At 45.1% G+C, this 26,037-nt stretch overlaps 4 protein-coding genes across 6 annotated transcripts; 1 reads left to right on the top strand and 3 right to left on the bottom strand.

Annotated features, from left to right (window-relative positions):
- Nucleotides 1-744: 744 nt before the first annotated feature.
- Nucleotides 745-6,311, bottom strand: LOC137886502 (mpv17-like protein). Of its 2 annotated transcripts, none has more exons than XM_068728984.1 (4): nt 5,742-6,311; nt 3,224-3,294; nt 2,857-2,886; nt 745-2,483 (listed from the first exon to the last, which is right to left on the bottom strand). In XM_068728984.1, the coding sequence occupies exons 1-4, from the start codon at nt 6,043-6,045 to the stop codon at nt 2,259-2,261; spliced, it is 630 nt and encodes a 209-aa protein (XP_068585085.1). In that variant the 5' UTR covers nt 6,046-6,311; the 3' UTR covers nt 745-2,258. The 2 variants fall into 2 exon arrangements, with proteins under 2 accessions (XP_068585085.1, XP_068585083.1); XM_068728982.1 differs by lacking the exon at nt 5,742-6,311 and adding an exon at nt 4,121-5,686.
- Nucleotides 6,312-6,733: 422 nt separating this feature from the next.
- On the bottom strand, nt 6,734-10,507 carry ntan1 (N-terminal asparagine amidase). Its single transcript, XM_068729085.1, has 10 exons — nt 10,286-10,507; nt 9,797-9,899; nt 9,328-9,393; nt 9,114-9,222; nt 8,946-9,019; nt 8,796-8,849; nt 8,655-8,708; nt 8,455-8,552; nt 8,241-8,354; nt 6,734-8,063 (listed from the first exon to the last, which is right to left on the bottom strand). The coding sequence occupies exons 1-10, from the start codon at nt 10,364-10,366 to the stop codon at nt 7,899-7,901; spliced, it is 918 nt and encodes a 305-aa protein (XP_068585186.1). The 5' UTR covers nt 10,367-10,507; the 3' UTR covers nt 6,734-7,898.
- Nucleotides 10,508-10,718: 211 nt separating this feature from the next.
- Nucleotides 10,719-17,930, top strand: LOC137886550 (probable ATP-dependent RNA helicase DDX17). 2 transcript variants are annotated; one of them, XM_068729047.1, is made up of 13 exons: nt 10,719-10,970; nt 11,653-11,821; nt 12,088-12,184; nt 12,412-12,545; nt 12,750-12,815; nt 12,921-13,062; nt 13,178-13,338; nt 13,663-13,835; nt 13,982-14,092; nt 14,197-14,258; nt 14,466-14,525; nt 16,360-16,596; nt 16,685-17,930. In XM_068729047.1, exons 1-13 carry the CDS (start codon nt 10,930-10,932, stop codon nt 17,179-17,181), a joined length of 1,950 nt encoding a protein of 649 aa, XP_068585148.1. In that variant the 5' UTR covers nt 10,719-10,929; the 3' UTR covers nt 17,182-17,930. The 2 variants fall into 2 exon arrangements, with proteins under 2 accessions (XP_068585148.1, XP_068585147.1); XM_068729046.1 differs by having other exon boundaries at nt 16,360-16,599.
- Nucleotides 17,931-17,974: 44 nt separating this feature from the next.
- On the bottom strand, nt 17,975-26,021 carry LOC137886549 (ADP-ribosylation factor-binding protein GGA1-like). Its single transcript, XM_068729045.1, has 17 exons — nt 25,955-26,021; nt 25,121-25,205; nt 24,743-24,818; nt 24,547-24,645; nt 24,222-24,345; nt 23,617-23,717; nt 23,384-23,464; nt 23,097-23,234; nt 22,905-22,986; nt 22,704-22,814; nt 22,467-22,595; nt 22,064-22,107; nt 21,791-21,972; nt 21,384-21,664; nt 21,069-21,238; nt 20,879-20,989; nt 17,975-20,799 (listed from the first exon to the last, which is right to left on the bottom strand). The coding sequence occupies exons 1-17, from the start codon at nt 25,998-26,000 to the stop codon at nt 20,689-20,691; spliced, it is 1,971 nt and encodes a 656-aa protein (XP_068585146.1). The 5' UTR covers nt 26,001-26,021; the 3' UTR covers nt 17,975-20,688.
- Nucleotides 26,022-26,037: the final 16 nt, after the last annotated feature.

The following is a 26,037-nucleotide window of genomic DNA, read 5'->3' as shown; positions in this document are numbered from 1 at the left end:
CAAGCTTTTCAAGTCCCTCGACGTGTGGATGGAGAAGAAAAAAAAAAGGATGCAGGGAGCATGCGCAGTGCGGGCAGAGATGGGAGAAGACTTGGGAGACACCCACTAGCACCGAGATGATGTTAAAAATAAAACAACAGGCGCACAGTTGCTCTGGAGTTTTTATCATCAGCCTGCACAAGGATTTGTTTCTGCCTGGTTATATTTTATTAGTTATTAATAAAAACATTTTAAAGCTAGCAGTGGGCATTAGCTCTTTTGTCTCCTACGCGTACTTCTGGCTGAAAGAACTGCCTACGGATAAGTGGCAGCTGTTTCCACATAAGAGGCCTCTGGTTGCAGATGGAAACATGGAATCTGTTTGTGCCGTCTGTTACAAATTTAGAAACAACTTTATTTATTTTTTAAAGTCTCAGCAGCGGGGAGAGATCAAACAGAGAGTGGAAACGCAGAGAAGAGAGCATGCAGCAGCAGCAGCAGCAGCAGCAGCAGCAGCAGCAGGCCCTTCAAAGTACGTGTTGTTCTCTGCAAGAGATGCAGACAGAGCTGCAAACTAGATGTGATACAAACAAATGAGTCATATGTCTGTGAACACAACCCTAAACACAACCAGGAAGCACGTCTGATACCAGAGGACGTGTGATATGAACTGTGGGTCTGTTGTACAATAACTCTAGGCTCAGTCATAACTGATTTCTGTCGTATGAACAGATGTATGCTCAGTAAAAACACAATGAGTCAACGGGATGTTTTCACTTTATTCAACAATAAATATAATTTATCTCTACAACAGTGTGATGAAACTGTTGATGTACGTTTCAGTCAACAGCACCGATAGATCTCTGTGATGTCCAGACTAACACAAGAAATAGAGACAGAAATGTAGTAAAAGTACACATCTTAGTATTATTACTCAGTACAAAGGGACTATTCATTGATGTGATCCTTGAGTTCCAGTGTAGCACATCAGCATACACACAATGAATAGAAACAAAAACTCTTATTAATAAGGACGCAATTTAAGAAGACGATTGTTGTGTTATTAAAGTCTTTCAGTATTCATTCAGTTATGTGAGACAGATAAAATAATATAATCACGCAGCATCTGCTACTTCAAAATGCATAACTGCCAAACCCCATTTTAGATTAAAATGCATGGGGGGGGGGGGGGGATAGACCCAAGTGAATGAGACAGAGGAGAGAAACCTTTCAAACTCAGTGTGTAGAAACAACAGTCAGCTCTTGTACTGAGCTATTTATAAAAATGACCTCTATAGAAAACTGCTCGGCGGAGGCGTCTGACGTTTCAACCCGGTTTTCAGGAATCACTGCAGGCGACGAAACCTAAGTAACGTCTTCCCTACGAGGTCACATTCAAAAACAGATGGAATAACAAACTATTGAAATATTAGGAAATGACGCAGAGAGATATAACAGAGAGCATTCCACAGTATACCGCATTAACATCAACGAGAGGCAGCACTTCCACATTCAAGTAGATGGATGTCTGAGACAGAAGAATCTCAGCCATCCTCAGGAGTCACTCACTGCCTCAGTATTTAGTAAAGGGACCACGGTTGAACGTGTGGGAATCAGTCGTGTATTTTCATATCTGTCCCAGTGTTTTGGAGTTCATTCTTGACCCGTTTAACGGGGTTTCTACCTGTGTGCATGTGAGTGTAGCACCTCTTGTACCAAAGCAGAAAGTCCTCAGAGACGAGGCGCTTGTGCCAATTCAGAGAGACCGATATTTAAATGTTTAGAAGTTCGCCCAATTTCATGAAATGGAAAAAGTCTAAGCCAATAAATTGGATCATAGCTGCCGCTCCACGTTCCAGTTTAACCTCACGCACTCCCGTGTTCACAGCCTCCTTCCCAGATATAGAAGTCCTCGAGAATCGAGTGAATATCAAAGTCCCTCAACTCTCAAACGCAAGACTGCATTTATGAAAACCAAAGCCTGAAGATGAACATGGCATGGTGGCGTTTGTCTGCGGGATGGAAAAGTAGGAGCGACTATTTCCCACGGAGGCGATGTGCTGTATGCGTATTGAATCATTTACTGTATATACATTCCATTTGCTGGACCCTGTTTCCCAAAGCACCTTAGAGCGTCATGTGGGTCCCGTTTTTTAAACGTCAAACTCAAGAGGTAGTGCAACGTCAACCACAGACAGGACCGCCGTCCTCTGAACCCGCTGCTTTAACTCCTTGTGTTTTGTCCCGCCTCCATTGCAACGCCACCGACTACACATACTTCAGTTCTGAGGAGGTTTAGAAGCCGCCGGTCCCTCTTTGGAAGCATCCGTCTTGTCACTGGCTTCTGCTTCATCCTCTTTAGGAGAGAACATCCACGCCAGAGCGGCCTGGGCCGTGCCGTCGCCGCTCTGGCGCGAGAAGCAAAGGAAGGTGGCCCAGACGAAGGCGCAGCAGCCGGTGAAGGTGGTCCGCAGGTACAGAGGCACCAAGGCAAAGTTCACGAACTGAGGGAGGCGGGTAAAGATTACCGTGCGTCTGTGTCCTCGTACCGGTGTATTACATGTTCACATAGCGAAAAACACAATTCACATTTGTTTTTTATTGTGTGGTAGATTCTAAAAATACATAATTGTTGTTAGATGTCATAGAGAAACTCTGTCAGTTTTACAGAAGATAGAAGATAAAAGAAATTTAAGATTTTAATGGTGGAAGACAAAATCTAAACTCCAAGGTCCACATACTGAGCCACAAAGCGGGTTCATCATGACGTGGTGAGATGTGGTTCAGAGTTAAGAATCATTAGCAAGTGGACCTTTGAGTTTAGACCGTCTTCACTATGTATTATTTACACGGGTCAACGACCATGTTAATATTTACCTGCATAAAAGGCCAGAACATGAGCCCCGTCTGAAAAGAGAGGCGAACAGAGAGCATATGAATGAAGGCGTTACTGACACAGCTGACATCTATAATGACAGAAACATGAACCTTCAACTCTAGTGACAGAGATGCACCAGGAGAGCTATCAGCAGAGATCTCCCAAAACCAAATAATACATCATAAATCAACTGTCTGCATGCAAAGTGTCCAAACACACTGAGCATTGGTTTTGGATATGTCTGCACACAGAGTGCACACGACAGCTTCTCCTCCGTTTGGATTTAGACACAAGTTAACTGTCACAACACGTCAACGCTGGAAGGTGCCGCTAGCAGGACGAAGGCACTGTGACATCCCGTCTCACCTTATACGTGTTCAGGAATTTCTCTCTCCAGTCTTCAAAGATGTCCTCTTTGCCTTCCAAGAAGCTGAGACCTGGGTGAAAACGAGACAAAAATGGCCGTTCATTCTGTGACCGTCGGCTGGAAAATGGAAGGTTTAAAGACAGCGTGTCGGAGACATAGTCACCAAGGAGACGTGTCACATCGTGTCTTCTCAAGCAGTGTTATTGATACACTGGGACAAATATTGCAACACATTCTCTTGAAAAGCAATATCAGTAGGACAGCATGGACAATGTATTGATTATTAGCTTTATGAGATTTTAATTATTTTTTTATGTAGTTTACTGTTCCGGTTTCCCGCTTTGCTTTTTGGTGACATATTAATAATATTACATAGTCATATCTTATATATTCATTTTCTATAATATTGATAAATTATAATATTATATAGGCGGAGGCTTCAAATAAGCCCAGTGGGCTTTCTGCTTCTTCCTGCACTGTGATATTATTGATCTCTGTTATGTTTCTGTATTTACTATTAAATGTGCAAAATAAACTAAACTAAACAGATGTTTTTGATTGGTCATCCATATACTTGTTTGCCTTCAACTGTATTGTAAGTTCTTGCCATTTATTACCATGCATGTGTAATACTAATCCTGCTGTTGGATGGTTCATATCCTCCAATTCTTAACTCCACTCCATGTAAAATATGAAATCTATTCTCTATCATCTGCTAGTCAGGGAATGTTTCACAGGACAGTGAACTACACTGATCTTTACAGCACTGAGATGATTCAGGGTCAGGATACAGATTGACATCTATAAGATCTGTTTTGAAGTTAACCATTAACTGCCCGGCCGTGGTGTCCCGTGTCAGCTGTCCCGTGTCAGCTGTCCCACTACCCCCCAATGACCTGTATAGAAGACGGTGGTGTGCACCGGAGCCGATATGGTCTGGTCCGGGAGCAGCTTCATCATCACCATTCTGATGGAATTCCCGGGAAACCTGCGCTCCAGGAAGCGCATCCAGAAGAAATTGACGTTGCCGTGGAAAGTGAAAGCGACCACGGCCACGTTCCGCGTGTGTCTCCAGTCCATTTCCTCCCTGCGCGAGAACCACTGGTGGACGAAGTCCCCTCCGGCGAACAGACAGCCGTACAGCGTGACGTTGGTGACCCAGGGAAACCGACGGACGTGTCTCAAAAACGCCTGTCGCATTGTGTTACACTGACTGTCGCACTGTTGGAATAAATGTGGTGTGTGAAATGTAACGTGCTCAGATGAATGTTAGATCAATGTGACACACTGCACCGACGTCATCTCTGTGTGAATGGTCTCCGTGGAATAACAGACACTATGTATTCCAGTCCCGGTCTCGGTGGAAAAGGCTCACGAGGCTCATCGACGGCAGACTGTTTATATTCCTCGTGGAGTGTAGTTCGTAAAGTGAATCTCAGATGGGTCACTTGCTTGTCACCAACCATCCGATCCGATACTCGGCGCGGGACCTGCCAGTTCGCTGTTCCACCGGCCGGGTCGGTTTTTGCGTAAAATCACTACGCCCCTTTTTTTTTTACGCAATAAAAGGACACACACAGTTGGCTACGTACGGTTAGAAGGGCGGAGTAAAACGGAAAACCTTGAGCAGCCATGGTAGTTCATCCTGAGGAGAATGAAACACTATCACAACATAACCATGGTTATGGATAACAGGGACCACAGGGACAGATATGGACCATTCTTCATAAATATACTTGATAGAGCTACCTACTGGACAAACTATGAAGGTCAATACATTACATAACATACAACAAATATTGCAACACATTCTCTTGAAAAACAATATCAGTAGGACAGCATGAACAATGTATTGATTATTAGCTTTATGAGATTGTAATTCTTTTTTATGTAGTTTACTGTTCCGGTTTTCCGCTTTGCTTTTTGGCGACATATCAATAATATTACATAGTCATATCTTATATATTCATTTTGTGTTCTCTATAATATTGTGACATTATAATATTATAGGTGGAGGCTTCAAATAAGCCCAGGGGGCTTTCTGCCTCTTCCTGCACTGTGATATTATTGATCTCTGTTATGTTTAAATGTGCAAAATAAACTAAACTAAACAGATGTTTTTTGATAGGTCATCCATATACTTGTTTGTATTTTTTTTGCTATTTGAATGAAAGCTCACACTTAGTACTACTACTTTTCTAATATGAATATGTATTGTAAGTTCTTGCCATTTATTACCATGCATGTGTAATACTAATCCTGCTGTTGGATGGTTCATATCCTCCAATTCTTAACTCCACTCCATGTAAAATATGAAATCTATTCTCTATCATCTGCTAGTCAGGGTATGTTTCACAGGACAGTGAACTACACTGATCTTTACAGCACTGAGAGGATTCAGGGTCAGGTTACAGATTGACATCTATAAGATCTGTTTTAAAGTTAACCATTAACTGCCCGGCCGTGGTGTCCCGTGTCAGCTGTCCCGTGTCAGCCGTCCCACTACCCCCCAATGACCTGTATAGAAGACGCTGGTGGCCAGCGGTGCCGCTATGGTCTGGTCCAGGAGCAGCTTCCTCATCACCATTCTGATGGAATTCCCGGGGAACCTGCGCTCCAGGAAGCGCATCCAGAAGAAATTGACGTTACCGTGGAAAGTGAAAGCGACCACGGCCACGTTCCGCGTGTGTCTCCAGTCCATTTCCTCCCTGCGCGAGAACCACTGATGGACGAAGTCCCCTCCGGCGAACAGACAGCCGTACAGCGTGACGTTGGTGACCCACGGAAACCGACGGACGTGTCTCAAAAACGCCTGTCGCATTGTGTTACACTGACTGTCGCACTGTTGGAATAAACGTGGTGTGTGAAATGTAACGTGCTCAGATGAATGTTAGATCAATGTGACACACTGCACCGACGTCATCTCTGTGTGAATGGTCTCCGTGGAATAACAGACACTATATACTCCAGTCCGGCAGAGTGTTCATATTCCTCGTGGAGTGTAGTTCGTAAAGTGAATCTCAGATGGGTCACTTGCTTGTCACCCACCAACCGATCCGATACTCGGCGCGGGACCTGCCAGTTCGCTGTTCCAACGGGTCGGTTTTTGCGTAAAATCACTACGCCCCTTTTTACGCAATAAAAGGACACACACAGTTGGCTACGTACGGTTAGAAGGGCGGAGTAAAACTGACAACCTTGAGCAGCCATGGTAGTTCATCCTGAGGAGAATAAAACACTATCACAACATAACCATGGTTATGGATAACAGGGACCACAGGGACAGATATGGACCATTCTTCATAAATATACTTGATAGAGCTACCTACTGGACAAACTATGAAGGTCAATACATTACATAACATACATATATTTAGCATTTCTGTAGTTATTTGTATATTGCCGTTTATGGGTTGTGTGACATTGCATTGGACCAAGTAGCTACAGCAACATCTGACTTCTATTGAAGTGCTGAACTCGTTCATCTTCATTCACTCTGAACATAAAAATGTGACCATTTACATTTATTGAGCAACAGGTACAGTATGTTCACAGGTTCACTGAGAGCTTTAAGCACCTTGCAATCTCCTGAACAACACAACTGATGAAAAGGCCTTATTACAACAACAACAACAACAACAAAAAGACTTTGTGTTTGATAAGAATCCACATCATCCCCTGCAGATTACTCCACACATCTACACATGCAGTTTTCCTAAAACATACACAATCATGGCCAAGTATGCAGCGGTATGATCAAGTAAAATATCATATTCCATTTTCATCAGGAAGGTGCGTTTGTTAAGAGAAAAATAAACGTTGCAGAGCATAGCAATTAGCATTCTCTTCACTGTTTCAAACCAAGTGCCAAAATAAACACATTTTTCATTGTCGTTGCAGAAAGTTCCAGCAATAGTTGGTCAGGCTTTAGATCATTCATATGGTTTCACTTTTTTTTTTTTTCGCCTATAAATACATATTGTGCATACATTTCCATAGCTTTAAGTTTAGTTTTAGATTGCGATACCTCCCAGAACAACAGTTCAAACTTGCTTGGGATCGGACAGGTTTCGTTTCCTGGCGACAAGTAATTGACAGAAATATAAAAAGGCAAATAAATTAAGTTAGAATTGTACAAGTTGCTTGACTGTAGGCTGAACAATGGATGCATGCACGTCAGGAAGTGAATAGAAACAAAAACATGCTTTGGTAAAAGTGCAACCATAGTTTCGGGGCTAAAAAAAAAAAAAAAAATACAAAAAGGAAAAGTATTTTTTTTAACTGGACATAAAACAAAAACGTTAATAAATCATTTGACAATCAAAACAGTCAAGCATAGGAGGACTTTAACCTCGACTTACTGCAACACAGCAGTCGGTATACGTTGCAGACTTGACACCATCTCCACAGAGTGGGGAAATGAACTGTCACAGGCACTAACAGAACCACTGGTACCGTCTCTACTCTTTCCCACTGGACCAGCCAGATGAGTCTGGAGAGCCGAGGTGCAGACAGCGTGCTCCAGACAGGGGCTGCCTCCATGTTAAGACACAATGAACAAAATACAGACAATGGGTGGATGGGTCACAGTGTCTCCATTGAGCTGAGAGGCAAAACAAAAACAGTCAGGTTCCACGGTGAGGTCCGGTGAGAGATAGGAGTAGAGCGCTATGACTAGACGGCCCTCTCCCAGTCCCCCCTCTCAGTCCTGTGGTAGAGCTGAGGCTGACCCCCCGGGAACAGGCTATCAGAGTTGGGGTGATCTAACAGGAACTGGATGGTGGTCTTCATGTGCTGGACAAAGTGCGGCGGCTCAGCCATCGGAGAGGTGGACAGGTACTGGGCAAGGGAGAGAAACAGCAGAGTCAACGTCTGCATCACGTCACTGCTGCACTGCTGCTTCACACTCGCTGTGAGAGTTTTAAGAGGGCTTGAATGAAGCATGAACAATAGGGACTGAAAACAAAGGATGAGGCAGCTTGTCTTTACAGGAGTGATAGCTCCACATTCCTTTACCTTTAAAATGGTGTCATCATTTTGTGACAACCAGAAGGCAATATCCAAATTTGAAGACCACTTGCAAGGCCCGATTTTAACGAGCCCTCGACTTGAGTCGTATATGTCTGCCATCTGCAAGAAGGAGAAACTTAAATTGTATTAATGATCTTTGAAAATAGTTGACCGTGTGGCTATGAGTTTGTGGATGAATGTTTTTGTGTCCATATCGTACCTGTCCCCCAGTGAAGGTCCGTGCCGATCGCAGCTCCTCTGCAGGTCCTTTATGATCGAATGACGAAGGGAACACTTCCCCCGTTTTAACATTTACACCTGCACAGAAACAGACATACATATATATATATATACACAATATACTAGAGGACACGTGCCATGAAAGCATTGCTCTCACTTTGTAGCATATTCATCACTCACCTATTCCATACACTACAGGCCGATGAGTTCCATCAACAACAACGTCATTCATTTCTGCAAACAGAGAGCAGGAGGGCAAACCGGATGAAGGCGGAGCTGGTGGAACACTCGTAAACAATCGTACATGAGTATCAAAGTTACCTGTGATGCAACATGTTTCCAGATGAATATCCTCTTTTAGTTTCTGGAACGCTGCTGTAAAGTAAAGAGAGTATTTTTCACATGTCACAAAGATGAACTGCTGCCAGCACAACATTAGAAGAAGACACGAGGCGTTTTGAAAGACTGTACCCAGTATGTTAAGGCTGAGTTTTTGGGATGTTTTTGACTCATCGTTAAATCCCCCGGCAAGATGGAGCTCAAGTCTGCATGATGATAAGCAAAGCAAAAGGAGATAAAGATCCTTCCGAACATGGATGTGCACTTGTTGTTATGCGTGTTTATTTGTGCGATTCCTACCTGCCCTCCTTACTGAAGTTACTCAGTGTCGTCACCGCTTTCACCAGGAGCGGGACTTCAGACCAGGTGCTGGAGCCATCACAGTGAGCAAGGCAAACGGCTCCACTTCCTAAGAAGTAATAAAAACATGGCAGACATTAAAAATGGCATTCATAACTATAGACCCAGGCTAGAATAAAGGCACACGATATGAATGTAATGAAAGGAACGTTACCGGTGTGTCGCAGCACAACCAAATGGCAGGTGGTGGCGTCACCAGATCCAATGACTGAAACACAGTCTGACAGGTACAACAAAAGGCAGGTGTTATCATCATGATCCAGGAGGGTTGACCAAGAGTCCGGTCTAGGAGTTAGACACTAACAAATGTTGTGATTCTAGATTTCACACCAAACAGTCTGATCAAGAAAGAGTCAAGAGACGTATTGTGGCTGAACGTACTGCATTAAAGACGACTGAGACTTCTGCTGCTGGAGACACTCTCCTAAATTCTAAGTGTCTGTCACAATAACCTCTGTGATTTGAACAAATCAGGGTAAGCTCAGTTCTCTGTTCTCTCTCTCTCTCTCTCTCTGTCTGTCTGTCTGTCTGTCTGTCTGTCTGTCTGTCTCTGTGTGTGTGAGCAGAGCAATACAACGGGCTGATATTCAGATGACATGTTCCCATCACGGGGCTTTACTCACTGTCTGCTGGTGTTGTTGCAGCAAATTCTCTTTGCTGGACATACAAGAGGCACTTTGGGTCGACATCAACAAGCGGCTTGGAGCCAAATGTTCTTGCGTTTTCCTGTGACACAAGAGAAGAAATGAAATGTATTAACGTGACGTCACAGTCATTCTCAATAAAGACCAGACAGAAGTTTAAAATATTGTCAATTATTTAGTAGTTTTTAATTGTATTTTAGGACACACACACACACACACACACACACACACACGGAATTTTACAATTCGCTAACGTTACACTTCTTTAGATGCAACCAAAACAATGATGTTGTATTATATCCCGGACTGATTATTGTCTGTCGCACCCAAATCCCGTTCATAAATCTAATAACTACGTCGCTTTATCATTAACAGCCACTCTGTCATTAAACGATGAACCGTTACTTAGCTGCCGTCAGTATCTCAGTAAGCTAACGTTACATTTAGCCACACTTTCATGAAACAAACCTGTAAATGTGGATATTTGTCGAACAGTTCCGCTGTCGAGCTTATGCGGTCAAGTCCTCTATTTTGAATGAGCAAAGGCATTTTCTTAAGGTCCACTTTAATATCAGCTGGTCACCACGTAATTATAAAGGCCGTAACTTCATAGTTTATGGCTTAATATCTCATTGTACAACTACACACAACGCAGTAACTAAAAAAACCCACATAATCGGAGGTAACTTCCTGAAGGCGTTCTTCTTCTACGGTTCCCCAGACTCGCAGTTTCTGGACACAGCGCCACCAACCGTTAAAAAGCACGCATGCGTACAAGAATCATATTCACGTATGTTACTTAGTGAACATTTGTACGCAGCGTCCGTACTGTCGACACGCTGCTACGTAAGATTACTAGTTGGATTTACGTCGCCAAAAGCGGGGAGAGACGGGAGGTGCAATTAGTTTAGCCGACGTTACGTGTGACGCACACAAATAGTGTTTACCACATTCCGTATTTACGCGTAGTTCTCGGCTAATAGACAAGTTTTGCGGCCGTAAATAAGATTTAAATAACAGCGCACAACGTAATCAAACCGGTATAAAACGTTAAAACTCAAACGTTACGTTAGAAATATCGTGGAGAGGATTTACTAGTTTTCGTCAAAAACATGAGAGGGGGTTCCTCATATGGCGACCGTGGACGCGACAGGTAACGTTAAGTTGTTCATATATGGAAATAAAACGCACACATATATATGTATACACACATATATATATATATATATATATATATATATATATATATATATATATACCACAGCATTCGTTGCATAATGTCTGGGCGTCACAGGCAGTTTGACCCGAAGCCACGGCAGTCTTCTGTCGAACAATGCAACAATATAGTAGTGAGGCTCAACCCTCCTCAAGGCCTCTCTCCAGCCTGTAGCCACTTCCACGGTAAACACTGCGCCGGGTAAAGGTCGTGTTTACTCGTTGTGTTTCTTACGTCCCACAGTGAATTGTATGGTTATGTGTTATGGTGAACCCTCCCCGGACTCTAATGATATTGCTGTCACCTAAAACACGCAGCTGAAAAAAAGCATCACACTAAATTGGTTCTACAATTTTTGTGACGTTTATGTAGCTAATCTGGACATTTTAACTCATAAACTGGACATTATAATTTACAAATGCAAATTAGTGTGTATATGTGCAATTATAGATACAAATATATATATATGTATAAATATATATGTAAGAAACGTTGAGCACATTTCTGGTGGCAATGCGGTGCTCAATACCCAGTGCTCTTATCTCTTTGCCTCTCTCTCTCTCTCTCTCTCTCTCTCTCTCTCTCTCTCTCTCTCTCTCTCTCTCTCTCTCTCTCTCAGGCCACGGTTTGGGGGCATGAGCGGTGGTGGGGGTCGCAATGGACCCCCACCTATGAAGTTTGGGAATCCGGGTGAGCGTCTCCGCAAGAAGAAGTGGAACCTAGACGAGCTTCCGAAATTTGAGAAGAACTTCTATAATGAACACCCTGAGGTCCAACACATGAGTCAGGTAAATGGTTATATTTTTACTCTCACAAACGCACAAACATGAATTGGTCATAAAATGTACATGGAAAGTTAAGCATGTTTCAATGCCTGTTGTTTGAAATGAGTTTATTCTTATTGATGAAGTACAGCCATACCGAATATAATGTCTCCTCATACTTGTGTTTCTTTACTGAATCAGAGTAGTTTCAACAGAAGGTATTCCAAAAAATGGTAATAGTTTATACACCATGTCCGAATGTCTGTTTCCTCTTTCTCTGTTCTCTCTAGCATGAAACGGAAGAATTCCGCAGAAAGAAGGAGATCACCGTCAAAGGCTCTGGCTGTCCGAAGGCGATCCCCGCTTTTCACCAGGCGCAGTTCCCTCGTTAGTAAACCATACGATACTCAAACTATGACGTCTGTACGGTCTGAGTGACCTGTTAGTAAAATGTGTCTTAACGAGGACTCGTGGTACGTTTACGAGAAGAACACATCGACTGATGGTGTTAGGGATCGTGCTTTTGGATGGAAAAGTCTGAAAGATAGAACCCAAAGAAAGAGTCCAGAGTGTAACTGTCTTGTTGATTTTTATCCCCTCCTTTCTTCTGGCAGAGCATGTGATGGATGTTCTGATCCACCTGAACTTCAAGGAGCCAACAGCGATCCAGTCTCAGGGCTTCCCCGTGGCCCTGAGTGGCAGGGACATGGTGGGGATCGCACAGACCGGCTCCGGAAAGACACTGGCTGTAAGGCTGACATCTAGTTATAAAAAGCTTATTCATGTAGTTCTGGTATACGAGCGGTTGTTGCATGAGGCCCAATGTTTAATTCAGTCTAAAGAGAAAGGATTCATAGGAGACAGGATGAATTGGTTTGCATGATTTCCTTTTGACGTAATAGCAGGACAAGTACTTACTTGTCGTTTGTGTTTTATTTTTATTTCCCTGCAGTATCTTCTTCCTTCCATCGTACACATCAACCACCAGCCTTACCTGGAGAGGGGAGACGGCCCGATTGTGAGCGCACATTCTATTTGTTAGATAGTGTTTTTTGTCTAAAAGCACACAGTGTGCAATCCGCCTGTGAATCCTCCCTCGAACCTCTTTGACCTGTCTTCATAGTGTCTGGTGTTGGCCCCAACCAGAGAGCTGGCTCAGCAGGTTCAACAGGTCGCATACGAGTACGGCAGGGCGTCCCGTATCAAAAGCACCTGCGTCTATGGCGGAGCGCCCAAAGGACCTCAGATTCGAGACCTCGAGAGAGGTGGGCGTGGTCGTAGACGGGCACATGCTATAGATAATTCAACACAGTTCAAAAATACTTCAGTGAAATGGTCTGCTTGAGCATCTAATAATAATACGTGTTGTTGTTTTTTTAGGTGTTGAGATATGTATCGCCACACCTGGTCGCCTCATTGACTTCCTGGAGAGTGGGAAAACGAACCTGCGGCGCTGCACCTACCTCGTGCTGGACGAGGCTGACCGCATGCTGGACATGGGCTTTGAGCCACAGATTCGCAAGATAGTCGAACAAATCAGGGTAAGTTCAGTTCAGACTGCTGGTTCTAAAATGATCACCGTGACTCATTAATAGAGAAGTATTTTAAGTTAAATCAGTTGCATTCTCTCTGTCTCTTTGTCTGTCTGTCTCTTTGTCTCTCTGTCTGTCTGTCTCTTTGTCTTTCTCTGTCTCTGTCTCTCTCTTTCTCACTCTGTCTGTCTTTCTCTTTCTCTCTCTCTGTCTGTTTCGCTCTCTCTCTCTTTGTCTCGCTCTCTCTGTTTGTCTCTCTCGGTCTCTGTCTGTCTCTCTGTCCCTGTCTGTCTCTCTCTGTCTGTCTGTCTGTCTGTCTGTCCCCCCCCCCAGCCTGATAGACAGACTCTGATGTGGAGCGCAACCTGGCCGAAGGACGTTCGGCAGCTTGCAGAGGACTTCCTGAGGGACCACGTCCAGATTAACATTGGCGCTCTGGAGCTCAGTGCCAACCACAACATCCTGCAGATAGTCGACGTCTGCATGGACTCTGAAAAGGACCAGAAGTACGTGACGAGACATCTGACCTTCAATGACGTTGCGTCGCGAGTGTCTCATTAGCTGCTGTAATAGTGTTACAGAACCCCGGCTCATCCTTCCACACAGTTGAAACTGAGCTCAGTGTGCTCTGATTGTTTGTGCCCGTCTGCAGACTGTTTCAGCTGATGGAGGAGATAATGGCCGAGAAAGAGAACAAAACCATCATCTTCGTGGAGACAAAGAAGCGTTGCGATGATCTCACCAGGCGGATGAGGAGGGAAGGGTGAGAAATGACTGTTATGACACAACTTGACGAATTATCATCCATATTTGACAGACAGAAGCTAATCTTCCCACTTCATTGTGTTTTTTTTTTTCTTCGTCTAGATGGCCAGCCATGTGTATCCATGGAGACAAGAGCCAGCCAGAAAGAGACTGGGTACTCGTTGGTAAGAATACCTGTAACGCAGTAATACTACTTCCCTCCTGCCCTTTTTGTTTGTATATCCCCTCCTAGTCTACGCTGGTGTTCATCTATCATACCTGTGGAGAACACTGCCGATCAGTCGGGGAAGGCACTAGTTTTGAAGTTAGTCATCGAGTGGAGAGGACTTCCTTTGTCTAATTCCTCCTCGTGTTTTGTTTTCGTCCCACAGAGTTCCGGAGCGGTAAAGCTCCCATACTGATCGCTACCGACGTGGCGTCTCGTGGTCTGGGTATGTCCGCTCACACATACAGTTCAAGCTGCAGAATCTCTCACGCGATTGTCTGTTTGCTCATTCTTTCAGCATTTTTTCTGTGAATTTTATATATATATATATATATACACATTTGTTTTCCCTATAAATGATAATAAGTGTATTTTACACTTATGGAGTAACACTCGCCAGAGTTAATCTGACTATTTGACCCGATAGGTAAGTATGCTACAGATGAGACGAGCTATATCTGGCAAACTCGAGATTAAATGTCTAATTATCTGCCTTTTGACTATTGTCTGGTTGACATTATAACAGTCTGTTTTCTTATAATGGAACCCGGTGATTTACACTGAATTGAGTCAGCACATTATGTATAAGAAGCCCCCTTACTGTTCTAACCTGACAGTGTAACGTTCGCCTGGTGCGGAGGCTGCAGGCCTGCTGGGTTTATAGTCTGTGTCTCTTTGCCGGCGCTCTCTGGCACGCTGCCTGAACCAGACGCTACTGCACACCTTTTCTTCTCCTTTTTCATAGTGTCAGTACAAATGTAAAGAAGATGCTTCTTCCACACATTCAATCAGAAATTGTATTGCATAGTGAATCTTTTCTTCACTGATATAATTCTCTTAAAATATATATATATATATTGTTTCGTTTCGCGGATTCGCTTGAGGAGGACAGTGTCAGCTGAATTGTCAGGAAGGCTGTCTACTTTTGTTGGCAGGATAAATGTGAGAAGGGGGGATGAGTAAAGTGACTTTGACTTGCTAAAATCCCTATGACCGTATCCTTGTTCTTTTTTCCCCCTCTTCTCCTCCCAGGGTTTGGCAGCACACGGCAGCTGTAACAGTCTGCGCTGCTGTCCCTTCCCCGTCAGTCACGCTAAAGTAGAAGCTCGGCTAGTTTTTAGAGGGGATTAAAGCCCTCTTATTCCTCTTGGGTAACTAAGATCCCCCTGCCCGGTATTGTCAGAGTTTTAAATCCAACGAGCCTTGCCTTGGGAGAAGCCTGAGGTTCCTGTATGTCTGCCCATCGGTCTGTCCCAAAAAAAGCAGACAGACAGGGGAGAGAGAGAGAGAGAGTTAGATGGGCTCGTCTGGATCCAGTCCTGGCCAGGGTCTGAGGAGGGTCCTGCCATGCAGTTGCGTGTGTTTAACGGTTCTGCTCCCGTCTGACCTCGCTGGTGAGGGATGAATCCTGTCTCCCTCCCCCTCAGCCCCTCACTATAAACCAGGACTGATCAGGGGGGAATTCACTACCTTTGTAAAAACGACATGACGGGGGTAAGTACCTCACCGGCCCTTTCTCTTAACTCCTCCATGAGCTCACCATACATGCAGGTACTTCCATCGTGCTCACACTGTAGCCAAAAAAAGAAGAGCACGGTTTGAATCCCGGCACATCGTCATTCTGTTACTCAGCAGGTCTCGGTTGGTGACGCCACCTCCCGCTGTCACGATGGAGGGGAAAAGGTGCTGTCAAAGCCCCACGTCTTATGTAATACCAAACAGCCTCCTAGTCGTCACACATTTTGACCAGCACTCATATTGATGTGAAGATTATGAAGCCTTAACATCACTTGTGTACAGCTTGCTGTCAAAAACCTGAAGTCAAGTTCAGAGTTAATTTAAATCAGTTATTATGGCGGTTAACTGAAGTTAATATTGGGATTTTTTTCTCTGTGATAACGCAGGTAAGTTACTCTTTTTGTTTAGATTCTTATTAACAACATATATATATTTCTACATACAAACCATCAGCTATTGATAAATGTTTTCTCCAGAAGCTTCCCCCCCCCATGACATCATCATATTTTCTCCCTTTATCCATCTCGCTCTTTATCCAAAAGACGTGGAAGACATCAAGTTCGTCATCAACTACGACTATCCCAACTCCTCTGAGGATTACGTCCACCGCATCGGACGTACGGCCCGCAGTTCCAACAAGGGGACAGCCTACACCTTCTTCACCCCGGGCAACTTGCGGCAGGCCCGAGACCTGGTCCGGGTGCTGGCGGAGGCCCGGCAGGCCATCAACCCGAAACTGCTTCAGTTCGTGGAGTCGGGGCGCGGCGGAGGAGGAGGAGGCGGTGAGGACGGCTCAGTACGTCCCAGTCCGTCACGCTGTGAGACGGGGCGTGAGAATACTGACGTTGCGCCTGTTGTTTGTTACAGGTGGCAGAATGCGCTATCGTGGCAGCAGCTCCAACTACTCTAACAACATGTACCAGGGGGGGTGTGATCGCCGCATGCACGGCGGCGGCGGCCGCGGAGGCCACGGCGGCAGCAAAGACAGCCGCAGTAGCTTCAGCCAGGACGGCCGCAACAACCGCGACGGAGACCGCTCCACTTCCTCTTACAGGGACAGGGGCGGGGCTCACAGGGATAGCCACAGCTCGGGCTCGGATCAGTACCAGAGCTACAGCGGCAGCGGGGGTTACAGCTCCCGCAACGGAGGCCAGTCCACTGGAGGTCAGGAGAAGTCCAGCCAGCCGCAGGGTCAGTTTGGCCAGCCTCCTCCTCCTCCGTCATTATCGGGGGGGTTCCCGCCTCTGATGCCTCAGCCGTTTGCCCCACAGCAGCAATCGCTCATGGGCTTCATGGGGCAACCGGCGTACCCGTTTGCGTCCGCGCCCCCTCCTCCTCCGGGCCCTCCACCTCCCAGGAAGTAGAATGACGAGCGGGAAGCAGCGAGTTAATCTGCGCTACTTAGTGTGTTCAAAGAGTAACTTTTGTTTTTACTCTTTCCGTCTCCGAGAGTCGGGGATTTGAAAGAGCGTATAGCTGTGGAGTTAAGGGCTTATATCTTTCAATGCGCAACACTTTTTTGATACAACTAAACCTAAAACTTTTACCTTTTTTTTTTTCTTTTTTTCCAACCTCAACTCAGCCATGTACCACGGAACACGTTTCCCTCTCCAGCTGAAGCTGCGTCGTCCATCAGCTGTTGGGACTTGATTACAATGAAAACCAGGTCTCGGTGGTGCGTGGTGGTGCTGGTCTCTGGGGGCGTTTGACTCCTATTGTACAGAGTCTCGTCTCGCTCTCTGGTTTTATTAAAGCCAGACATTTTTGTACCCTTCTGTGTTTGAGGTTTTGACCGTCATCATATTCTAATTGTTGCATTGATTTTGGGGTTGATGTTATTCTAAACACTGAAGCAATGCATCCAAGTTGTGAATCTTATTCCATAGTTTTTGATAACATGCAACCACCGTTATTTTTTGTTTGCTTTTTGGTCACTTTTTCTCTACTTTGTTCGTTTCTCTTTACTTGTAGCTGTTGTTAACTCCCATATTGATTCAATGAGCAGAGCAGCTGATGCTATTTTCTGATGGATTGTGGTCTACATTGTTTTGTCTTTCATTCATTCATCTATTTTTTTTCTTTCTTCGTAAATAAAAAAAGAATCAAAACAATATTTTCTACTTTGAAAATGATTGGTCAAATTATTCATACAGCAGGTAAACTTGCCATACAAATGACTTTATTTGCATTAAATACACATTTGTAGTACATTCTCAATTTGTATCCAGCAGTATGTACATAGTATGTAAATATACATCATGGCATGAAGCGTCTCTTTACATCAGGAGCACACATGGGAAAGACAAATACACACATACTGTAAGTAGAGGCCTTGTTACAACGACTAGGGTTATACTTTTAGTTTTGTAACGAATCTTTAAACATTCGGATCCAATTGAGTTGATTGACTCACTTTTTGGGTTTTAAGTGATGCGTCTAGGTCCGGTCTGATGATGCACTTGAAAGCTGGACCACGTTAACAGGTTGGCATGCACAGTGCTCATGGCTGTTCATGACAGAGGTTGTTAAGTGTCTACGTGGACGAGGACGGGGATCTGTATCTGTAGTAGGTTTTGTAAAGGAGCTCTGCAATAACGTGACTGTGTAGCTTCAGGCCATTGTTTGTTTCTGGGTCGTGTGAACGGTGCGATAGCTGGTTCTGTAACTGTAATCCATCAGTGCAGACGGGGAGGACACATCACAGGTGACTTGCTGAGTTAATACCTTCAGACCAGGACCTCTGTTAAGAAGAAAAGAGCCATCGTCTCTACGGACTGTCTGATTTGTGCTACTGCAGCCAAGTAACCGGGCCGCCATTCACCCTAAAGAGGCAAATGCAATAAACTCGTAGGCAATGACAAAAAGGCAAAAATATGTGCACGTGTGAACAAGATGCATCTGTTTCTGGCAATGTAGTCAAACCTGTTAGTCCGCTCAGTGCATAGTTTACAACAAGTCCTTCATTATTTGCAATCAGCTTGAGCGACGGAGGACTGAGGCTGCTCCCTTGTCTCATTATTGCTCTCTTCCTTTCAGACAAGTCAGTGGAGCAGCTGTAAATAAGTGACAGCAAAGCTCTGTGAAGTGAAATGTCTCCTTCACAGCACTGTGAAACCATCACAATGATCAATGGCACCGTGTGATGATGGGACGCCGTAAGAAATGCAACACTTGGAACTGAATCGAGGTGGAACCAGTTTGCCCCCAATCTCATTTTATTTGAATCTTTACGACACTTCGTGTTCCAATCAACTCAATGGTCATACGGACGGTTCTGTAACATTTGATGAGTCACTTGTTTCTGATACGGACGTATGAAAACAGAAACAAAGATCAAACTAGTCGTGTGTGTGTGTGTGTGTGTGTGTGTGTGTGTGTGTGTGTGTGTGTGTGTGTGTGTGTGTGTGTGTGTGTGTGTGTGTGTGTGTGTGTGTGTGTGTGTGTGTGTGTGTGTGTGTGTGTGTGTGTGTATATATATATATATATATATATACACACACACACACACAGGAGCAAATGAAAGCGTTTCCTCTCAGGCACGTGTGGCAGAATCAAACCGTGTTTACGCGACGTCTACTCAGGACCTCACGCGTCCCTCTTTGGGTCGGGTCGACAGTAGAAAGGCAGCAAATGAGAAGAGACGATGTATCGTAATATGGAATGGTTTCATGTGCAAAACAAAACAAGTGCATGACAGTTCATGATGTGTAAAATAACTCAAAATTAAAATCCTGAGTGAAACATAAAAAGTGTCCCAATCGTTCAAAAAATAAGAGAAAAGTGCAGAAATGAAAAGCTAAACTTCAGTATTTTTTTTTTTTTTAAACCGGGCAGATGTTTCGTACCCTTCCTTCGTGGTCCTTCTTCACAGAAGACATTTTGACAACTTATTAAACACCTGTGCTTCTCCTTTGGACAAGTCTGCTGTTTGTTACGGCTCAGACACGCACCACATAAATATTAAAACCAAAGCAATACCTAAAAACCTGTGAACCAATTAATCTTGTGTGTGCTACCAGGAGACCCCGTCAAGGGAAAGAGCACTTCTTCAAAGTGATGATTCAGTTTAGTTTCATCTTTTCCAGATGCAACTCCAGTGGTTAGCGTCTGACTATTAAATCCACTGACGCTGCTCTTTCCTTGAACACTTGACGCAATTCATTCATCATTTGATAATCAAGTTATTTATCAGGTATAAATACCAACTATTCCATATCATGGGTTGAATACATTGAGTGTTTTGGCTGTTGGTCAGACTGTAAACATCACTTGAAGCATGTAACTGACTTTAAGTTAAGTATTATTGATGTACCGGTACTGAAAGATTTGTTTCAACCCTACTCTGACCACTGGACACACAAACTGTAATGTGGGACATCTTCGCTCATGCTGTCCAAACTAAGGAATGCATTCGACACTTGCTTTACGGTTGAGAAATAACGTGAGACATTTGTGATTCCCATGAACCCAGGACATCTGGGAGGACTGATAAACCGTTAATGTGTTAATGAGACTAATGCACACATTTAGGCTTTTTAAAAAGGCTCAACTCGTTTCCCCAAAAGTCACTGCATTGAATCAATGTTTTGCATCGGAATGATTGAAAAAAAAAAAAGAAAAAAAAGAAGAAAAAAAAAGATTCTACAGTACGAAACACAGGAACACGGAGATGATTGGAAAAAGGACAGGACGGCGCGAAGGAAGGCACAAGGTAGAAGCTGGTTCCCACAACTGGTCTCGGGTCAGTTTTGTATTACCAAACCACTGCAGTGTAAAGAGGCGGTCTCATCTCGAGCCAGCGATGAGGGACAGCTTCAACCTAAATCTAAAAGGAAGCAGCAGATCAGATGACAGGAGGCCGGTTCTTCTGCCTACAGGTTCCCCCAGGTGTTTGGAGGCGGGAACTGGTCCACGTCGCCGGATTCGTCGTGACATTTGTCCCCCAGGTTGAACGTCAGCTTGTACCGCAAACGCACTTTTTCCTGGAACACGAGAGAAAAATGCATCAGTTTTCTGTCTCCCGTCTCAGTTTACGTTCAGTGTTCATCACCAAAATGCAACCTTGTGAGGGTTAGCCAACAGCAGGATCTGTGTGATGGCGGCTGGAGGCAGGATGGGATTGAAGGCCGGGAGCTCGGTGCTGGAGGGAGGCTGCAGCTTTACCTTCATCACCTAGGCACAAAAAAAATAAATCATATTAACAAGTGATTCGCAGAGAACATTCGTTTCCACCGGATTGCCTTAAACCAACCTTTGGTACAGCTGCCTGAAAGCGGATGTTGGCGACAGGAACGGGGGCCGAGGACAGCATGGAGATGATCACCACCAGCACGTCAGACCGGGACGGAGGACAGTCACGGGCGAAGGTGAACAAAACACGGAGACTGTGTTTGTCGAATACGGTCACTGGCAACAAACTGCCTGAAATAAATGTGCAGACAAATGGAAGGGGGGGGGGGGGGGGGAGAAACAGAACATGATGCAGGGAAATAAAAGAGAGAAAAGTGCACATGTGACCAGACCCAGCGTCACCGGGGGGGGCCTGGGGGTCACCGCTCACGCTTACTAGGTTTGACTGCTTCCAGAGGCACCGTGACGTCAGACAGAGAGATGTTGTCATAGGGGTCGGTAGCAGCTAGCAAGCCTTTCTCCGCAGCTGCGAGACTGAGATTGGAGAGGAGGAGAGTGTCCGGCTGCTCCGAGTGGACAGCCAACGTGGGCCCTGGAGCGGGAGCGGGACCGGCGGAGATGGTGGTGGTGGTTCCATTAGGAGCCGGTCTAGAGCTGCCGCTGGACTGGCTCTGCAGATCTCGTAAGGTGACTCTGGATCGAGGTTGGAGCTTATCCCTTGATGTTGAAGAGCAGGTTATTCAGGGCGTCAGACACAAACAGACCAATCAAACAATGAACAGCTTTAAAAAAAAAAAAAAAAAAAAAAAAAAAAAAAAAAAAAAGGTCGTTCATTCAACTTACCATTTGACCTGCTGGCTCTGAGGGGGTAAGGACTGCTGTAACAATGTCTTCCCCAACAAGTCCAGCCCTTCCATGGGTTTAGGAGGAGCAGCGCCCCCCCCTGCTGGTGCAGCTTGTGGTGTTTGGACCACGGCCGGTTGCAGCACTGCAGCAGGGATGGATGATTCCGTGCCGTCAGAGGACTGAGGGAACAAACGGAGGGTTTGTTGAGTTTTTTCCTTTGAATTTGACATATATAATGTGAGCAGGACGGTATCGTCTTTCAAACTGCACCTGGAAACTGTTGTGCGAGTCGAGGTTTTCCGTTACATTCAGTCCTAGGAAATAAAGAGACAACAAGCGGTTAACTCAATGTTCTTTCAACGTCTTGGTGTTTACAACATATCAAAAGGAAAAGTCGCTCAAAACTCTTTCAAACAAACCCCGAATACAATTCAAAGTTAGAGGCGAGCCAAGAGTTGAGATGTTTCTAGTGAAGCTGTGAATGTGGTGGATTTTTTTTTTTGGGGGTCTAGGCAGATGTGGCACTGCTTCTGAGGATGCCGTGTCAGCCAACAGGAGGGCCACACACTGAGCTCACTGTGCTGACTCGCCAGTTTTTGGCTCGTTACAAAGTTAAGCTTAGTCTAATCTACCTTTGCAAGCCAGATGAGGTTGGGTTTTTTTTTGTGCTTACCCAGTGACATGAGCTCATCATCCAAGAGGCTGATGCCCATGTTCTGAGTCAGGGTCTGGAGGCTGGAGGGCTCCGGGTTGGCTGATGCGTTGAGTCCCATCAAGTCCACGAGTGCTGAGCTACTGCTGCCTGTTGTGGACGGCAGGAAACGCACCTGTGATCTTATAGTCTAAGAAAACGCGTTGATCGAGCTTAGTAAACACGGACAGAAGCCAAATCACAAGGCAGGGCACCTACCTGGTTGTGAGGGCACGGTGATGCCATCCTTTGACACATCCTCTCCTTTCACCAGCTGCCTGTACAGGTTGATGACCTGGGTCAGGTTGTCGTTGGCCTGTAGGATATCGGCTGGAAGCAGAAGAAAACGGGCCTGAACAGCTCATTCTGCCTTTTCCCCAATATGACACACTGTCAAAGTGATGAGGTCAGCAACCTTACCCAAAGCATCGTCACTATCCTCCGTATCACTGGCTAATCGGAACAGTGTGGGCCTCATCTTCTCACAGCGCTGGTAAAGATCCTGCGAAGAGGACACATGTTAAAACCCACACCTGCAGTGGGGCGGGAGGCCTCGAGCAGAGCTGCCAGGCTGTAGCTGCAGCTGGTGAGAATGCGCTGCGCTGCGCTAACCTTAACGAGCTCCTGGTTGCTCTGGGAGCAGGTCTCCTTGCTGTAGCCCTCCAGCAGCTGGCTCAGCAGGCTGACACTCTCCTTCACCTCCTGGATGGCGTTCAATCGCTTCGATACCTTCTCGACACGCTTTTGGTCCTGAAAAAAATAAAGAAAAAAAAGAGGATCTCACGATGAAATGAAAAATGGTTGAAAAGGCCTTGAAATGAATATTCGGGTGCATTAATGTTACCGTGCTACCTTTTGTGCACACAGCACATGTGGTGAACAAAGACCCAATGACTCACCTCCTGGACCATTTCCTTAATGAGCTTGTTTGCTGCTCTTAGATCTTCTTGGTGGCTGCTGTTCAATAAGCGGGACAGCATCTACAACAACAGGATGGGACCAAAGAGGAAGAGAACTTTGTAAACCGTCGGTCCCTTGAGGATTTCCCCCAGGAGTTAAACTTCAAAGAGGATTTGAAGGGTATGGGAAAAAAAAACTATATTTTTGAAACCCTGTTCAATATACCTCATACCTTGGATTTCTCCTCATCCTCAAAGATGACATTTTTGTCTCTGGGTGGAGGAGGTGGGAGGGGCTTGTCGTCAGGAAGCTCAGGATCCAGCTTGACAATGCCTGGAAGAGAAGGAAGGACGCCGATGAACCTCACGTGTGTAAACAGTTCAGCCAAGTCCAGGTCATCTGGGTCACCTCAGACTCAGAGTCCTCTCCGTGACGTAGAATGCGACGCTGGCGCTTTGACATTGTTCTTGACACTTCTTTTCAGATAAAGAGTCAGACGCATCACAAACCCACATGCTACAGATCTTACACAACATGTAGATCACATTACATTCAACTAAGCATGACTCAGGACATTAGTCTCATGTGTGTGTGGCTCCTCGCCAGAAAAAGGAGAACTGACACGGCCTCGTACAAAACACCGTTTGTTAATAATAGGAAAATATCGGGAACCAAAAAACACATTATCAGTCAAATATGGGAACTAAAAAGTATCGTCCAGCACTTGTGTTTAGGTGGTGGAGAGGAAACGTGCAAAGTTCACACAGAAAGGTCCGGAGCGGGGATCGAACAGTGCCAACCACTTGTCATGTTCTCGTCTCGTCCCGAAGCGCTCACCCTGTTTTTTAAGCATCTGATAGGCGTCCGCTATCTTGGTCTCATGGGGCATCCTCACCGTCCAGCTGTACATGACTTCTAACACCTTCTTCTTCACTGGCTCTGGAGCCCGGGCCCCCAAATACTGCGGAGAAGAGAGCATAATTCACGTTTTCAAATCGTTAATGTAAAATGTGTTTATGCTCGAACAACAACCGGATAAATAAACTGCTTCCTGTACGGTTTTTCCTAAGCACCAAGAAACTAGTTCCACTGGTTCACAAAGCACGACACAAAATAATTACATTTGCAGCCAAACAGGTATGTAGGCGTAGAAGATCGTTACCTTAGGCGACACCACTTTGATGAGTTCATTGAGAAAGCGAAACTTTCCCACCTCACTGTGAAATCGCTTTCCACAGCTCTTCATGCACGTCTCCAGAACCTGGGAATTGTGCAATTGCTTGTTTTTACACGTGTACAGACAATGACAAGTGGCTTCCAATGCGGCGTTCTGCACACCGTTACACTTGTTAGCTTACCATCAGCGCTTGCATAGCCTCCCACTCCTGAGGAGACTGGATTTTGTGGGCCAGAAGTCTGGTTGCGAGCTGAGGACTGACAAAGAGAACAACACGCAACACGGGAATTCAACAAAACACTTCGTACAAACATGGTGGAGTGTGCAGCAAAGAAAAAACACCCGTGGCATAACTGTGTGAATGGTCCGACGCGTTTCATGTTGTGATGAAATATTCGTTAGCTTGTGTGATGTTTTCTACAGAGCTGTGAATCTGGATTAAACCAAGTTGTTGTTGGCACAGTGCTGATTTGATTCTGCATTTTGTATATGGTGCTTATTAACAAATATGAACTCTGAAATAATGTATTCATCATCATCGTCGTCGTCATCATCTCACCCTTCTGGTTCATTGTTGAGCTGATCACAGAAGCCCTTGACATTGTCCCAGTCTGTCTCCTTGTTCAAAGGGTTGGTGGCCTTGTCTGTGCAAAACGAAAATGCATTTTTTATAAATTCTGTATCTGCTACGTTTACACAACTCAAACACTGCTGCCTTGTGTCGGATGTGTGTCAAACGTCTCGTGACAGTTCACGCCGTGATTTCACGGCAGCACGTTTGGGAGTCGAGTCTCACTGAACGCCTGTCATTCATCCCTGTCAGCTGCTGCAGCCTCACGGTCGTGTGCCGAGTGTAGAACTGTGAGTTCTGCGGTTCGGAGCAGGTGAAGACAGTTGGTCCGCGTGCGGATGAATCCTGTCACGTTAACCGGTTAAAAATCAGACGTACAGTGTCGTCATGGTTCCTGGTTTTGGGTTCGTTCAACTGGCTTGTTTTGGTCCCTGAGGGAACCGTCAGCAGCTAACTAGCTGATGTTAGCAATCAAATGGACGTTTTAATGAATTGAGCGTTAAACATCATGTTTGTGTAGCATCGCTAACCTCGACGTGTCAACAGTGAACATAATTATGAGCTCAGAATACGATCGCCTCACAGCGAATGTGTTAACAGTTACAATATCTGACTGAGTTTGTTCCTCATCGACAACTGCACTTTTTTAAATTTGATGACATTCGCTCTCTAGATTCTCAAATAAATATCTTCCCTCCGGAAAGTGCGATGGCCGACAGCAACACATTCAGACCGACAACATGTCTCCGAGTCCCCCTGAAGGCGGACTGGCTATCGCTGTCCGTTCAGAAGTGCGTCTGATTGTACAGTATAAGGACTTACTGATGCGAGACTGGAGGGTAGCCTCATCCGGAGGCGCCGTCGCCATCTTTCGGGAATTCTAAACAAGTGGCCACTTATCGCGA

Source organism: Cebidichthys violaceus, unplaced genomic scaffold (assembly GCF_023349555.1).
Source record: "Cebidichthys violaceus isolate CVI_PGR_0920_01 unplaced genomic scaffold, fCebVio1.0.p SCAF_44, whole genome shotgun sequence".
In the NCBI taxonomy this organism is placed as follows: Eukaryota; Metazoa; Chordata; class Actinopteri; order Perciformes; family Stichaeidae; genus Cebidichthys; species Cebidichthys violaceus.
Note: the sequence above shows the minus strand (reverse complement) of the source record. Positions and strands in the feature narration are given on the sequence as shown.